The sequence below is a fragment of the Thamnophis elegans genome, chromosome 7 (assembly GCF_009769535.1).
Source record: "Thamnophis elegans isolate rThaEle1 chromosome 7, rThaEle1.pri, whole genome shotgun sequence".
Classification (NCBI taxonomy): Eukaryota; Metazoa; Chordata; class Lepidosauria; order Squamata; family Colubridae; genus Thamnophis; species Thamnophis elegans.
Genome location: NC_045547.1, coordinates 7,795,670 through 7,812,908, shown reverse-complemented (window position 1 = coordinate 7,812,908; position 17,239 = coordinate 7,795,670). Strand labels below are relative to the sequence as shown.

General features: G+C 43.2%; 1 protein-coding gene across 1 annotated transcript in view; it reads left to right on the top strand.

Annotated features, from left to right (window-relative positions):
- LOC116511157 (USP6 N-terminal-like protein) overlaps window positions 1-17,239 on the top strand; it is an 84,171-nt gene that overhangs the window by 16,775 nt on the left and 50,157 nt on the right. Inside the window, 1 exon segment of the mRNA XM_032221016.1 lies at window positions 9,125-9,164. Coding sequence (XP_032076907.1) covers window positions 9,125-9,164 — 40 coding nt within the window.

Genomic DNA, 17,239 nt, shown 5'->3' with positions numbered 1-17,239 from the left:
TGGAAATGTGGGACTTTCTCCATGATTTTAGCCAAATCATATTTAATCGTTAAACGTCTTTCACATGGATTTAGCGGGGTTTTGTTGCTTTTCTTTATTTTATTTCTGTGTGGCTTTGAGTCCGTCTTTGAATACTGGTGCCTGCCTGGACCAGACCCTGCAGATTTTTGGGTAAGATGTTTTTGCAGTGGTTACGTCAGTTAGGTCAACAATGGCAACTGTATGACTTTTGTGGACTTCAACTCCAGAATTCCTGAGCCAGCTTGGTCTATGGCAAGGGTGCCAAACTCGTGGCCGGCATCGTACTCTGGTCATGGCAACCCCTGGTTTAGCGTCCGGGGGGGGGGGGCGGACTTGTGATATGTCACATGACAGTAATGTGTTGTTGCGAGTTTGATACCCCTGGTCTATGGTATCATTCAAATCTCTATGGCATTTGTGGCAACATTGCTGACCATCTTATTGACATGTACTAAAACTGTATTATGAGTTTAAGGCAATAGCAATAGCAGTTAGACTTATATACTGCTTCATAGGGCTTTCAGCCCACTCTAAGCGGTTTACAGAGTCAGCATATCGCCCCCACAGTCTGGGTCCTCATTTCACCCACCTCGGAAGAATGGAAGGCTGAGTCAACCTTGAGCCGGTGAGATTTGAACCGCCGAACTGCAGATAGCAGTCAGCTGAAGTGGCTGCAGTACTGCACCCTAACCACTGCGCCACCTGGGCTCTAGGCAGTAGAAATCTATTTTTCCATCTTGCCAACCTGGTAGTGGTGGTGTGTATTTAAAAAAAACCTATATTCTTTAAACATAATGTTGCCATAGCTGATGGAGAAACCAAAAGAATGCCCTCCTATTGCAAATTACATTAAATGCTCAAATGAAGTAATTGATAGAGTTAAAGTAGTGTCCGGCGCAACGAATCAGGACATCCACTAAAGTTCAATACTAAATTGGCACCAGATAAGGATCAGTAGGGATGTGGTGGCTCAGTGACTAAGACACTGAGCTTGTCGATTGAAAAAAGGTTGTTAGTTCAGCGGTTCGAATCCTTAGCGTTGCTTAACTGAGTGAGCTCCCATTACTTGTCCCAGTTTCTGCCAACCTAGCAGTTCGAAAGCACGTAAAAAATGCAAGTAGAAAAATAGGAAGCACCTTTGGTGGGAAGGTAACAGCGTTCCGTGCACCTTCTGCGTTTAGTCATGCGGCCACATGATCATCGAGATGTCTTCGGGCAGCGCTGGCTCTTCGGCTTTGAAACAGAGATGAGCACTGGCCCTAGAGTTGGGAAAACTAGCACATATGTGTGCGGGAACCTTTAATAGAATTCAAGAGGGTTGGACTTAGACAATTTGTGAGAACGTAAGGATTCTAGGCTGATGACTTGTTTAATTCCACCCCCCCCCAGTCCTGCCTCCTTTTCTACTTTAGGCATTTTTTGAATTTTTTGGCATGCTGAGCCCAAAAGATTCACCATCATTGATGTAGGGGCACCTTTTATCTTGGAAAAGCCTTATCTCACTCTCTCCTTCCAACCTTTTCTCTCACCTGCCTAGAATATGCTATCCTGCTAGGTGGCATTCCAGTTGCTCTGCTTCACTTCTGAGCATTTTCATGTTGTAACTGTTTATGAGGCTGTGCGTTTGCTTTCTACGTTCTACCTGGGGGACTTGTAATTGGGCAACTTGTAGATATACCCCAAATAGATAGATAAGCCATTTCTACATTACGTGTACAAATCAGATGTTTTCATCTAATGGCTTTTCAGCAGGGGATTCTGTGTTAAGGAGATAATTTGGAGTGTTGTACTATAGATTGCATTAGTGGTGTGTTAGAGCAGGACTTCCCAAGTGGGCAACTTTTAGAATTGAGGACATTAATTCCCAGAATTCACAGCAATTCTATTTTCGCTGAGGAATTCTGGAAGCTTGTAGCCTACACATTTGGAATTGATTCAGGTAATAAACATTAATTAGAGACTTCTGTTCTCTAATCAACCTACTATAATGAAATGTTTTTGGTACCTAAACCAAGAGAATGGAGAGAAATGTGATTAAATATTTTCTTGGGCCTGCATTTTCCTCATGTATGAAGGATTTACATGGAGTTGGCCCATCTGCTGGACTAAATAGAGATTGGTGTATTTGACAGCATGCAGATCTCTATTTGGGAGCAATGTTCGGCCTGAAATAAAAGATTGAGCATAACCAGGTGCTGCAGTGTTCAAGTCTTCGCCTTGCTTTTAATACAGCTCCATAAATAACTTTACTTGCATGGGCAAAGCCCCTTGATTGTAACATACAATCCCACACAAACAATGATCCCAGCCACATGACTTGGTATGTCGCACAATTGGAAGCTTGAAGGTTTGAGTTAGTAGTTTTACTGGATGAAGATATGGCTATCCTTTGTTGTTGTTTTTTGAAAGAAATATAGACACTCAGCTGCATTGGGGTGTTGAATAAATTTAAAGACCCATCTCCATTTATTTTAAACAAGCTGATAACCGGCATTGCCCGAGTATTTATTTATAGGGGGAAAATGTCTGGACCAAATATAATTTCTGATGTTGGATTTTCCCCTTACCAGAGGGCGCCCCCTTGTGGAGGACTGGGAAGCCGTTACCTTGGCAAATCCACTGTGCTGTACAGTAGAATCCATTTAAGGCAGTACAGTAGAAGCTATTTAAAGCACAACAGGCTGTATCTAACAGAACACACCCCAAGGGGTGTTAGGGATATCTTACCCTCATAGTATTTGTTTCCAGAGAATAAGTCATCCATGTCCCAAGTTTGGTTGAAATTGTTCGAGGCGTTCCAGAGTTATGCTGGAGAACACACACACACAGCCATTTTAATATATACTCCCTTAATAAATACTTTAAGAAAGTATGTCTTAAAAATTTGTCTTAAAAGTTTCTGTTTTGCCATAAAACCTTGGAGGTTAACGCGCCCCGCTTTTGTAGGAACAATCCTCCAAAAATATAGTATATTGTAGTTTTCTGCAGGAACATTCACATGCTCTCTATTAGCCATTGATCAAACTGTCCTGCTTCTGTGCAAAATATGCTGTCCTAACCTCAGTCCTAACAGACACATAAGACCACACATAGTGGATACTACATGTGCATGTCCCCTTCTGACTCACAGCCTAAAGCTGCGATGAGTAGCAAGCCGTTAAAGGAAAAAGCCTGTGAAATCTCCCGTTGCCTGTTTGCTGTTACGGCCATTGATCAGGTCAATGCGCTATAATCCAGAGAGATCTGGAAGGTCATAGTTTTTCTCCTAGAAAGTCTTAACCGAGATTGGTAGCATTTTTGCAGGATCTCCAAAGAAAGCTCTTTTCTCCTCTGGGTCTTATAAAGTGGAGATTGTAGGTATTGAACTGGAGACCTCTCTGCATATAAAATAAATGCCCTATCTCTGACACTTTGTACTTACACATGAGCCACGGTGGCGCAGTGGTTAGAGTGCAGTACTGCAGGCTGCTTCTGGTGCCTGCCTGCTGCCTGCAATTCAGCTGTTCAAATCTCACCAGGCTCAAGGTTGACTCAGCCTCCATCCTTCCGAGGTGGGTAAAATGAGAACCCAGATTGTTGGGGGCAAGAAGCTGACTCTATAAACCACTTAGAAGGGCTATAAAGCACTGTGAAGCGGTATATAAGTCTACTGCTATTGCTATTGCTACACTTTATTGTAGAAAAAAGGACAATACAGAATACAGACTTGGAAAGGATCTAGAAGATAAATACAAATACAATAGCAGAGTTGGAAGGGACCTTGGAGGTCTTCTAGTCCAACCCCTGCTTAGGCAGGAAACCCTACACCACTTCAGACAAATGGCTATCCAACATCTTCTTGAAGACTTCCAGTGTTGGGGCATTCACAACTTCTGGAGGCAAGCTGTTCCATGATTAATTCTTCTAGTCCAATCCTCTACTCAAGCAAGAGACTACTTACCATTCTGGACAAATAGCTATCCAATCTCTGGTTGACCCACAACTTCTGGAGGCCACCCATTCCATTAATTAATTCTTCTCACTGACAGGAAACCTCACCTTTATTCTAGGTTGGTTCTCTCGATTGGTTTCCATCCTTTGCTTCTTGTTCTACCTTGAGGTGGTTTGGAGAATCAGTCGGCTCCCTCTTCTCGGCGACAGCCTCTCAAATATTGGAAGACTGATATCATGTCACTCCTAGTTCTTCTCTTTGTTAGACTAAATATACCCAGTTCCTGTTAACTGTTCATCATATGTTTTTGTCTCCAGTCCCCTAATCATCTTGGTGCTCCTCTTTGCACTCTTTCTAGAGTTTCAACATCTTTTTTTTTTGTATAATGGTGACCAAAACTGAGTGCAATATTCCAAGTGTGATCTTGCTGTGGCCCACCAGTGGCCAGCAGAGCTGGCAGCAGATTCAGACAGTGAGGAGGTAGGGGAGGAACATGGGCCAGTCCTGGAGGCTGGGGAAGGCTCAGGCGAGGGCTCTGCGTCAGAGGCAGAGATGGGGCCACGGGGGTCCAACAGTTATCAGCTGCCTTCGGAGTCAGACATCAGTGAGGCAGACAAACAGCTGGAGCCTGTTCCCAGTGAGCGCATGCGCAGAGTTGCCAGACGAAGGGAACAGCTAAGGAACAAGGGTCGACTTGGGAGTAAGGCCACAGGTGGACCTTGAATGGCCCCTCCCAGAGGGAATAAAAGAGGAGCGAAAGGGGAGTGGAGTTTGCAGGAGATAATTACTTCATTCCTGCGTTCTTGCCAAGTATTTCAGAGTCAGAAAGATATCGGCCTGGCCACTCTCCAAGCCTGATAAAAGTCGGTAAATGGGAACTATCTTGAAAGACTGTGGGCTGGGACTTTGCTGGAGAGGAATTCACTGAAATTAAATAAAAGGGTTTATCGGGACGAGGACTCGGCTTCGTGCTGCTGGGGAACCGTAGGTCAGAACAGATCTTTTAAAAAAATTTTTTTTAAACAAACATAAAAAACAGACAATACATAAAAATCATCCTCCAGTTACATACAGTATGTCGCTTGGTTACAAAGCTTTGTGCTTCCTCGCAATAGTCCCCTTACATTTACACATATCATCAATCCAATATATATGTAAACAATTATTATGATTATTACACATTCATTTGCCTATAACTGTTATTACATCCTTTATATAATATTCTAAATCTAAAGTAAATCTATATTATGGCATTTCATTTCATCCTCCTAAAATCATCCAATATTACATCTTTATACCATATTCTATATAAAAATTGTTTATATTTAATAACAAGGCTTTTAAACCTCCTCTCCGTAGTTTTCACTTACAATTTGTATAAATTCCATGTTATCAATCTGGTGTATATATATGTATTATTATGATCAAAGCGGTTCTTAACCAGTGCAATATAGTGTTAACACTTCACATGATCTTGAAGATGTGCATACAGAATTGGAAGGATACTTTGATAATAGCTTACTGTATGCCAGATATTGTCCATGTAAAATGTAGTTTCTATAAACTCAGTTGGTTATAATTTGTCAAAGATGCCTGATGTCAGAATAATGACTGTTAAACCAACTTTTTAGAAAAGAATTGAATCAGATCAAAATATTCCAGATAATATTATAGAAATTTAAGAATTAATATCCCAATAGTTTAATTAAAACATAGACACTTAGTGTGAGTTCGAATTTCAGTATATCAATCCAGGTTATATCTAAATTTCAATCCAAGCAGGTGCTTTTAATGGCAGACAGCAGTTCTAAAATATTTAAGGCCACTGATGATATAGAAGCAGAGGGAAATGATTATGAATGCTGACTAGTCCATTTCCACATGTTTTGAGTTCTCACTGGAATGTATCCATTGGAATACTTAAACCCTATGAATAGCCAGTCAGCAGTATAATATAAAATAACTAAAATCTAATTTAAGAGAATTATTTTATTTTGGTTATGTGGCATGCATGATTAATATCACACTCCATTTTCATAGTGCCCGTTTTCCTCTTGCTTTCTGACACACCACAGTGAAACCCACAAGTCATCATTTATACTAATTAGTTAATTGGAGACATGATTGAAATGCAGAGTGCTAAGAAAGGAAGTGGGAAGGAATAAACACAAGGTGAAAGCTGCTAAAACCCAGATTGAGTTATTGAAATGAAATACAATCTCAGTGTCAGCACGGAGTAACTGACAAAATGAACTTTATTTAGGATGGTTCTTTCCATTAAGTATTTTACTTCTAAGCAAGCTAAGTTTTTCCACTATGAGAGAAGGATGTAAATCCCCCTTGTTAATTTTTCCAAGAGGAATGGACTATACGTTTATAGAGAAGGAAATAAAATCCTTTGCATGCCCAATATTGGGTGTGTGGATTGAGACAAAGATAGCAGTAGCAATAGCAGTTAGACTTATATACCGCTTCATAGGGCTTTCAGCCCTCTCTAAGCGTTTACAGAGTCAGCAAATCGCCCGCACAGTCTGGGTCCTCATTTCACCCACTTCAAAGGATGGAAGGCTGAGTCAACCTTGAGCCGGTGAGATTAGAACCGCTGAACTGCAGATAACAGTCAGCTGAAGTGGCCTGCAGTACTGCACCCTAACCACTGCGCCACCTCAGCTCTTTTTAATGTCAACCTAAATCCCAAAGGTGCTTTTTCAAGAGGCAACTGGACTCTGTTTTTCCTTGAAGACACTTTGCTTCTCATTCAAGAGGATTCCGGAACTGAGGAAGCTTCTTGGATGAGAAGTGAAACAAGCTTCTTCAAGGGAAAGCAAAAATAGTTCAGTTGCCTGTTGAAAAAAAGCGCCTTTGGGACGACCAAAACTTGAATGCCTGAAAAACTCCATACACGTATCAATGTAAGATTTGTCAGCCCCGTGAGGTAAACCCAACCTGGAAAGAATCCACATGACTGGAACTATTGGCTATAGTAACAGAATATGGAGTTGGAAGGGACCTTGTAGGTCATCTAGTCCAACCCCTGCCCCGGACCAAGCAGGAGACCCTACACCACTTCTGACAGATGGCAGTCCAGTCTCTTCTTGAAAGCTTCCGTGATAAAGCTCCCACAACTTTTGACAGTTATTGTTCTCACTGTCAAAAATTTCTCCTTATTTCTAGGTTGAATTTCTCCTTGATCGGTTTTTTTTAATACCTACCCCAGGGAGTCTAAGTATTTTAATAATATTTTTATGCTTCCCTCGGATCAGCACATGTTTATTCATCTGTTCTCGTCTTAATATTTTCTGAATGGCTTCTCATGGGTCATCTCCAGGCTTTCTCACACTCGAGATCTCGTATATGGGGAACTTCTTTAATTTTATCTCGAAAACAGCAGCCATGTGAGGTCCGTCAAGATCAGGAGTCCCCAAACTTGGCAACTTTAAGACTTGTGGACTTCAACTCCCAGAATTCTCCAGCCAGCGTAGCTGGAGACCTCTTCAGTTTGAAGTTTGAAGATCTCTGGTCAAGCTGAAGAATTACAGCTGGGTCAAAGTCACAGAGTGAATTTCCCTGGCTAAGGGTAGACTTGAACTCTTCGTTTTCCTCGTTCTTGCCCAACACGTTAATATCCCTATAGTATAGTGAGTCTCAGTTACTTCGAACAAAATCCTATTGTGCGTAATATAGCTTCTAATTAGTAAGCATAGGGCTGTAGCCCAAATGGGGAGGCAGACAGCAAAGCATACAGTATTTGGATGCTGAACATCTTGCTAATATGATTAGTAGATGGATTAATTATTCATTATTTTCATACTCTCCAATTATAGAAGTTCTCACCTTGCTAATTTGGGCAATGATCTATGTTTGAAACTGATTGAACTGACAATCTGGCGTAGTTATTAAACTTTCAGGTATGGTTCAGCTTGGTTTAAAGCCAAGTAATTTGGGAATGTAAGCTCAATAAATACTTGATTATTTTATGTAATGGATGTGTACTTCTCTACCTTGGGAGTCCCATGTTTTGGTAAACCCATGAACAAATTCCCTGAAAGACCTTCTAGATTAATTTCCAATACAAAAAAATGGAGTTTTACAGCACATTTGCTCAGTGCTGTAGCTTCCTTGAAGAAGGCTCGTTTGTATAGAGACAGTGTAATCCAAAATTTTCAGATTACATTAGAATATCATCCTTATCACTTTAGGAGTGGTGCAGTGGCCTAGAGGTGGCGCTCTTGCCTCACAACCAGGAGGCTGTGAGTTCACTCCTAGGTAGAGGCAGATATTTCTCTCTCTGGGCACACTGAGAATATCTATCTGCGGAACAAAACTCCTCATTGGCAACAGGATGGGCATCCGGCCATTAAAACACTCAACTAGCTCCATTCAGTTGTCCAGACTCCATCCAGTTGTCCAGATTATGAGGTCGTTAAATGAAGATGATGATGATTAGAATATCAACCTTAGCTATTGTTTGCTTTAAAATAAAACCCAGGTGAGGTAGTTGGGTTCATAATTTAATGCTGACTCAGAAATCATGGTTGCAGCGACTTCTTTCATAGTAAGGAACCAAATTATGTTGTGGCTTAGCCCAGTGGATGCGCCCAACCCTAATAACTATGATGTGGTATTCTGGAATCAGTTACAGATAGTCCTTGATTTACGACAACAATTGAGCCCAAAATTTCTCTTGCTAAGTGAAACATTGTTAAGTGAGTTTGCCTCATTTTACGACCTCCCTTGCCTCAGTTGTAGAGTGAATCACTGCAGTCGTTCAATTAGTCAAATTCCTGTTGTGCATTCAATTTCACTGTACACATATTGCACATTGACAATAAAGGTTTGATTTGATTTGATTTGATTAAGTGAATCCGGCTTCCCCGTCGACTCAGCTTGTCAGAAGATCGCAAAAGGGGATCCCATGACCCCGGGACAGTGTAACCGTCATAAATATGAGTCAATGGCCAAGCGTCTGAATTTTGATCACATAACCCATGGGGGTGCTACAAGGGTCTTGTGAAAACTGGACATGGGTCAATTTTTTTCAGGGCTGCTGTTACTTTGAATGGTCACTCAATAAGCTGTTGTAAGCCATGGTGGGGGGGGGTACCTGTATTTTGTTTCTACCTTGCAATCTGTTGTCCCTGTAACTGACCTTCTTCCTTTTTCTCCTTTTAGCCAGGAGGAGTTACCAATTCACGATGCAGCATCTGAGAAGGTAAGCAGACCCTCTTTGATGTAGATAGCAATGCTTGTTTTAGAAGCATCTAAACCAGAGGTGGTATTCAGACAGTTCTCTCCAGTTCGGGCAAACTGGTAGGGCTGGCTGCGGGAAGCTCGTAATGCCCAAGCACTGCGCATGCGCAGAAGGCGTTGCGCATGCACAGATGTGGCACGTGCGCTCATATTTGCGTACTGGTAGGGAACGTAAGTGAATCCCACCTGTTCTGCACGTGAAAGCAATCAGTATAAATTTACTCAGAGTCTGCGTGGCTAAGAATTGGAATGCAGTGGCTCAGTGTCTAAGACGCTGAGCTTGTCAATCAAAAAGGTCGGACGCTCGGTGGTTCGAATCCCTAGCACTGCGTAACGGAGTGAGCTCCCGTGACTTGTCCCAGCTTCTGCCAACCTAGAAGTTCGAAAGCACGTAAAAATGCAGGTAGGAAAATAGGGACCACCTTTGGTGGGAAGATAACAGCGTTCTGTATGCCTTCAGCATTTAGTCACGCCGGCCACATGACCACGGAGACGTCTTCGGACAGCTCTGGCTCTTCGGCTTTGAAACGGAGATGAGCACCGCCCCCTAGAGTCGGGAACGACTAGCACATACAGTATGTGCAAAGGAAACCTTTAAGAATTCAACAGCAACAACAAAAATTAACGAAAGCTAACTTGATGATCATGCTAATGGAAAACCTGCCTAGCTCAACCCTCCTCTTCTTACCCAAGTTTTGGAGAAGTTTGATACTGAAATTGAGATATTGGATTCTAATTTTTGCCAAGTCAGGATCATGAGTCCATTGAGTTCATTGTTACCCACCTTTTTCAACACTTCGAAAATTTATTGAGCCATCATCACCTTCAAAATTATGACCTAAGTGTGTCTGAGATGCAAAGAAGGTAATATTTGAGAGCTCTGGTTTATCTGAGTAGTCAGCCAAAATGGAGAAAATGCTGGGTGCTGAAATGGCTTGGCTGAATCTGCCTGTAAAAAAACACAGAAAAGGGATAAGATCATTTTTGAAAATATTCCCGGCGTTTTGGGGAGAAACTGAAGCTGGTGTGGCCCTGTGGCAATAGTTGGTACATTCCAACGACTCTCTGACTCTCTGTCCAACTAATTTTGCTGTGACTGATCAAAGTTGCTTGGATGAACAATGAAATATCTCACGTTAACAAAATTGGGTTCAGTTGCCATGATTCAACTTTAGACGCCTTTGGCCTGGATGATGGAGCCTTCATTGGAATATATTCCGGCATTCCGTTCGGCTCTAACTGTTCCGCATGAGTTTGCCTGGAAGGTGATAGAGCCGAGGTGGCGCAGTGGTTAAATGCAGCACTGTAGGCTACTTCAGCTGACTGCAGTTCTGCAGTTCGGCTGTTCAAATCTCACTGGCTCAGGGTTGACTCAGCCTTCCATCCTTCCGAGGTGGGTAAAATGAGGACCCAGACTGTGCGGGCGATTTGCTGACTCTGTAAACCGCTTAGAGAGGGCTGAAAGCCCTATGAAGCGGTATATAAGTCTAACTGCTATTGCTATTGCTATTGCTATTGATGGGAAATGTAGTCCAGCACTTTAGAGCACCATGTAGAACAGGGGAATGAAACTCACCACCCGCGGGCCAGATGCGTCACGTGCAGGCCACGCCCACCCCAGCTCTGCGAAGGGGGAAAACATTGCAATATGTCATGTGACGACAACGTGATGTCGGGAGTTTGACACACGGATGTAGAAGAAGACAGAGCCACAGGAAATACGTTTTGGCCTGTTGCAACCAAATGCATGGTTTCTGCTTCTTACATATAAGATAGTCTGACTGAAATTGTTTATAAGTAGCATCCCTATGAACGACCAATTTTGATTGCCCTGCACCACTTTAAAATCACCTACGCCTCTATATAGCACTGTGTGTTGGGGATATTAGTATTTCTGAATTAGTTATAAGACAGGGGTATTAAACTCAAGGCCCAGTGGCCGGATCTGGCCCATGGGGTGCTTAGATCTGCTCCACAGAAAAGACCTGCGGAGTCTGCCAGAGAAAACGGAGGTCGGAAGGTCCCAGACTGTGTTTTTGGCTATGATGGCCTCCTGCAGCTCTCGGTAGCTAAAATGGAGCTTGGGGGAGCCGCGCATGCATCCCCCAGGTCTGTTTTTGCTGGCAGAGGGCTACAGGAGGCTATCATGGCCGAAAACAGAGCTTAGGAGCCCGCTTTTGCTGGCAGAGCGCTCCGGCCACCACAGACGTCCCCCACCCGACATGAGTGACATCGAGCTGGCCACACTCACCCTGGCCCCCTGGGGTCAAACACAACCCTGATGCGGCCCTCAATGAAATTGAGTTTGACGCCCCGTTCTAAGGAGACTTCTGTCTGGTGATTGCCTTTGGTTCCACCACAAAACCGCGTTCGACTAAAGCGCGCTCGACGAAACCGCGTAGCTGACGTCATCACAGCGCGACAACAGCGCGGAGAAAAACACGCTGTAAACGCTAAAGCTAAAATTAACCCCTAAACCTAAACCTAACCCCCCTAAACCTAATCCTAACCCTAACCCTAAACCTAACCCTTAACCTAACCCTAAACCTAACCCTTAACCTAACGCTAAACCTAATCCTAACCCTTAACCTAACCCTAACCTTTAACCTAACCCTAAACCTAACCCTAACCCTAACCCTTAACCTAACCCTAAACCTAACCCTAAACCTAACCCTAAACCTAACCCTTACCTTAACGTGAATCGGCTTGCTTTCAAAGCGCTATTTAAAGCGCCCTTTTTTCTCCGCGCTCGCTGTTGTCGCCCTGCTGATGACGTCAGCGACGCGGTTTAATCGGGTGCGCTTTAGTCGAGCGCGATTTTGTCGTGCCACGATTGCCTTTAACTCTTTTAATTGAAATTTCCCATTCATAATGCTGGTTAACCTCAGTCCCAGTTCCAGTTGGGGTTTTTTTATTAAACAGGGTTAATGTAGATGTAGGCCAGTGTTTTTCAAACTTGGCAAGTTTAAGATGTGTGCGTGTGTGTGTGTGTGTATGTGTGTGTGTGTGTACATACTTCAACTCCCACAATTCCCCAGCTAGCTTGGTGGAGTGAGGAATTCTGGGAGCTGAAGTCCACACATCTTAAACTTGCCAAACTGGAAAAATACTGAACTAGCCAGATGGCTGCCCAGCCAAGCTTTTCCTTCTTTGTTAAATGCAATGATGAATATTGATTCTCTGTAAAGAAAGCTACTCTTAATTACTGCCCTCCTTAATTTAGTGAATTCTTTCCTGTCAGTTTATAGCCTTCCTTGCTGGCATAAACATTGTTTTTACGACCAGTAGTTAATATTTGAGAAAGGAGGTAATTGAGAGGGGAATGTGATTTGAAAGGCTGTCTTCTCTTTTTAAAATGTTGAAATGCCAGATGTTATTGTGCTCAATTACCGGCTAATATGCTGTGACTGTAATTATGCAGTGGAGTGTTGCCAAGTTCGAGTCAGAGGGATGAATGAGGTTGTCAGCAAGTGGTATTTGCAAAATAATTCAGCATCCTGAACTATCAGAGCATCTCTTGAACCGTTGATACTCTGAGGAAAAGTCAGAGGTTATATAATCAAAGCTCTGTAGTCAAGATTGAGTGCCGTTTAATTCTAATTCATTGAAGCTTTTCTCTCCGAGAGAAAAAACGTTTGCTTACTATTTGGAAAAAAATTGTCTACGGACAATTCCATATTCAGCTGCCTAATGAATCAGAACCAGTTTGGTCTAGTGGTTAGGTCGCCTGGCTAAAAAAACAAGAGACTGCGAGTTCTAGTCCCACTTTAGGCATGAAAGCTGGATGAATGATTTTGGACCAATCACCAGGTGAGGGTGAGTTCTAATCCTGCCTTGGGTATGAAAGCCTTCTGCATAACGAATCAAGATCACGTGAAGGGTTAATAACACTTTATAATGCCTTGGCGAGGCCACACTTGGAATCCTGCATTCAGATTTGGTCGCCACGATGTAGAAAAGATGTGGTGACTCTGGCCAGGCCGACATCTTTCAGACGCTGAAATACTTGGCAAGAACGCAGGAATGAAGTAATTATCTCCTGCAAACTCCACTCCCCTTTCGCTCCTCTTTTATTCCCTCTGGGAGGGGCCATTCAAGGTCCACCTGTGACCTTACTCCAAAGTTGACCCTGGTTCCTTAGCTGTTCCCTTCTCCCGGCAACTCTGCGCATGCGCTCACTGGAAACAGGCTCCAGCTGTTCTTCTGCCTCACTGATGTCTGACTCCGAAGGCAGCTGATAACTGTTAGACGGCCCTGGCTCCCTCTCTGCCTCCGATGCAGAGCCCTCATCAGAGTCTTCCCCAGACTCCAGGACTGGTCCAGGTTCCTCCCCAACCTCCTCACTGTCTAAATCTGCTGCCAGTTCTGCTGGCCACTTGGTGGGCCACAACAAGATCACACTTGGAATATTGCATTCAGTTTTGGTCACCAATATACACAAAAAAAGCTGTTGAAACTCTAGAAAGAGTGCAGAGAAGAGCAACAATAATGATTAGGGGATTGGAGACTAAAACATATGAAGAACGGTTGCAGGAACTGGGTATGTCTAGTTTAATGAAAAGAAGGACTAGGGGAGACATGATAGCAGTCTTCCAATATCTCAGGGGTTGCCACAAAGAAGAGGGAGTCAAACTATTCTCTAAGACACTTGAAGGCAGAACAAGAAGCAATGGGTGGAAACTAATCAAGGGGAGAAGCAACTTAGAACTAAGGAGAAATTTCCTGACAGTGAGAACAATTAATCAGTAGAACAGAAGTTGCCTCCAGAAGTTGTGAATGCCCCAACACTGGGAAGTCTTTAAGAAGATGTTGGATAGACATTTGTCTGAAACGGTATAGGGTTTCCTGCCTGGGCAGGGGGTTGGACTAGAAGATCTCCAAGGTCCCTTCCAACTCTGCTATTGTATTGTGTATCTTTGGGCCAATCATCATGAGGTAATGGATTGTAGTCCCACCTTAGGTAAGAAAGCCTACTGAATGATTTGGGGCCAATCACCAGAAAGTAGTGAGTTCTAATCCTGCCTTGGGCAATGAAAGCTAGATGGATATCTTTGGCCTAACCTTTCTCTCTCAGCCCAACTTACCTCACAAGACGGTGGTTGTGGGGGAAATAGGAGGAGAAAGGAGCATCATATGTTTGTCACCTTGAGTTATTTATAAAAACAAGAGGTGGAAAATAAATAAATGAAGTAAAAATACAGAATCATTTTGCAATTGTACAATATTTATTTTTTAACATGAAGAATTACTGTAAAAAAGTATGATTCTTTTCCTGGAAAGATACAAATGACACGTGCATTGCTTAAGGTTTTAGGGAGGTTATTTTTGTAACTCCTTCAGTAAATTACAGGTTCTTTTCAAAAACATTGCCACATTTTAGTTTATGAAGAGAGTCTGTAATTCTTGCTTACTACTTGCAGTTTGGCTAGGAACCCATTGCAGTTTAAGCACCTGCCTACTAACAAGTATCCACTCTTTTTCAGCTTATTTATTTTTATCCATCATGTGTGTTGTGGGAGCTCCATCATTGGAAGCTTTCAAGAAGAGACTGGACTGCCATCTGTCAGAAATGGTGTAGGGCAGAAGTCAGCAACCCGCGGCTCCGGAGCCGCATGTGGCTCTTTCATCCCTCTGCTGCGGCTCCCTGTTACCAGTTGGCTCCACAATTGATAGGGCTTTCGGTTAGGACAGGTAGAGGAAAAAGGATGCTGTGCTAGGAGGAGATTCTATGGTGGTGGTGGTGGGGAACCGGACTTCCGGTCGGCTTCAGAAATGAACAGGGGACCGAGGTGGCGCAGTGGTTAGAGTGCTGTACTGCAGCCACTTCAGCTGACTGTTATCTGCAGTTTGGCTGTTCAAATCTCACCGGCTCAGGGTTGACTCAGCCTTCCATCCTTCCGAGGTGGGTAAAATGAGGACCCAGACTGTGGGGGCAATATGCTGACTCTGTAAACCGCTTAGAGAGGGCTGAAAGCTCTATGAAGCGGTATATAAGTCTAACTGCTATTGCTATTGCTATTCCGGTTAGGACCTTTGTGGCTCTTTGAGTGTTTAAGGTTGCCAACCCTTGTTGTAGGGTCTCCTGCTTGGGAGGGGGGGTTGGACTAGATGACCTACAAGGTCCCTTCCAACACTGTCATGCACCCATTATGCAAAGTGCAGAAAAGATATAAGAATGAATAAGCCACAGAAGTTAGGGTATATGATGAGGACAAAAATACAGCAAAACTTAGGTTGGCCAATCTTAGCCCCCCCCCCACCCCCTTTCTGGCTTTGGTCAGGTGAGACTTTCTTTTTTAGGCAGGTGTAGTAGGCGTTGGGTGAGTGGCTGTCTTAACCATTTCCATGCAAACACATCCCTGATAATGACTGGGTGGCAACTGATTAGTTTTGTATATTGTGACCAGTATGGTCAACACAACCCACCAACACTTCCCAAATCCAGATGTACCCCAAGGACCACTTCATCACAATGAGTGGGTTCAAATTTTTCTGATGATAGTCCGCCATATTGTACCTACTGATCAAGAGGATATGTAAATAGGGGGTTCTTCTTAACAGAATAGAAAGTTACTAGAAAACTGTAGGGTTTCTAGGAAGCCTTCTAGAACTTTGAAAACGATTGAGTTGCGTACACCTTGTTATTACCAACCTGGATGAGCTAATGCAGGCTTTCCACAGTCATTTCTCAACGGGAGGCTAGATCATCGCCTGCACTGTAGTTTGAGTTTATTGAAGTGTTTGTGAAGTGCTCTAAAATTACGATAATGATGTCTTTCTTGACACAGTCATTACTCAGTATATCTTAACCGACATGCCTAGCTATCCCGAAGTATTTAAACTAAATTACACATCTCGAAGGGGTGCGGCCGAAGAGCTGCATAATTTTCTTTTTTTTTTTTTTTTTGCTTTTTATTGGCACGGCTAGAATCTAGAAATTATCGCAGGGACGTTTGTGCACAAAGCCTTAAATTATTGAACTGTTTACTTTGAAAGGATATTTCTGAAATTGGCAGGCTTCAAGGGAGAAGTGTCTCCAAACACTATCATATTCGGTTGCATTGTTAGGTCCTAGCGCATAAAATGATACTCTTGAGAGCTGCGTCTAGCAGAGTCACTTCTACAAAAATGTAATATGCAGGAGTCTTAGGTCTTTGGCTGTCTTATGTGATAAAAGAGCCCATCTGGTTGGACTCCACTGCTTAACACAGTGTTTTTCAATCTTGGCAACTTTCAGATGTGTTAGATTGGTTGGGGAATTCTGGGAGTTGAAGTCTGCCCACTTTAAAGTTGCCAAAGTTGTAAAACGCTGGCTTAAACATTAAGCATCCCTTACCTGAGCTGCAAGAATCCAGGTACAGGTACGGTAGTCCTCAACTTACAACCACAGTTGAGCCCAACATCTCTGTTGCTAAGCGAGACAATTGTTAAACGAGTTCACCCCCCCCCCAATTTTACGATTGTTATTTCCAGAATTATTAAGTGCGTCACTGCGTTTGACCTGGTGCCACAGTGGTTAGAATGCAGTACTGCAGGCAAACCCTACCCACAGTCTGGAGTTCGATTCTGACAGGGCTCAAGGTTGATTCAGCCTTCCATCCTTCCGAGATTGATAAAATGAGGACCCCAGATTGTTGGGGGGCAACGTGATGAGATTGTAAACTGCCCAGAGAGTGCTGTAAAGCACTGTGGAGCCGTATATAATTCTCAGGCGCTATTGTTATTGCTACTTCTTAAGTTAATAGCACGGTTGTTAAGTGAATCTGGCTTTCCCGTTGCCTTTGCTTGTCAGAAGGTCGCAAAAAGTGGTCACATGACCCCGGGACCCTTCAACCGTCCTAAATACGTGCCAGTTGCCAAGCAGCTGAATTTTGATGATGTGACCATGGGGATGCTGCAACGGTCATAACGTGTGAAAACTGGTCATAAATCACTCCCCCCCCCCGGTGCCAACGAACAGTCATTAAACAAATGGTTTGTAAGTGGAGGATTCCCTGTATTTAATAGATGGCATCAGAAAGAGTTTTCAATAGCTCT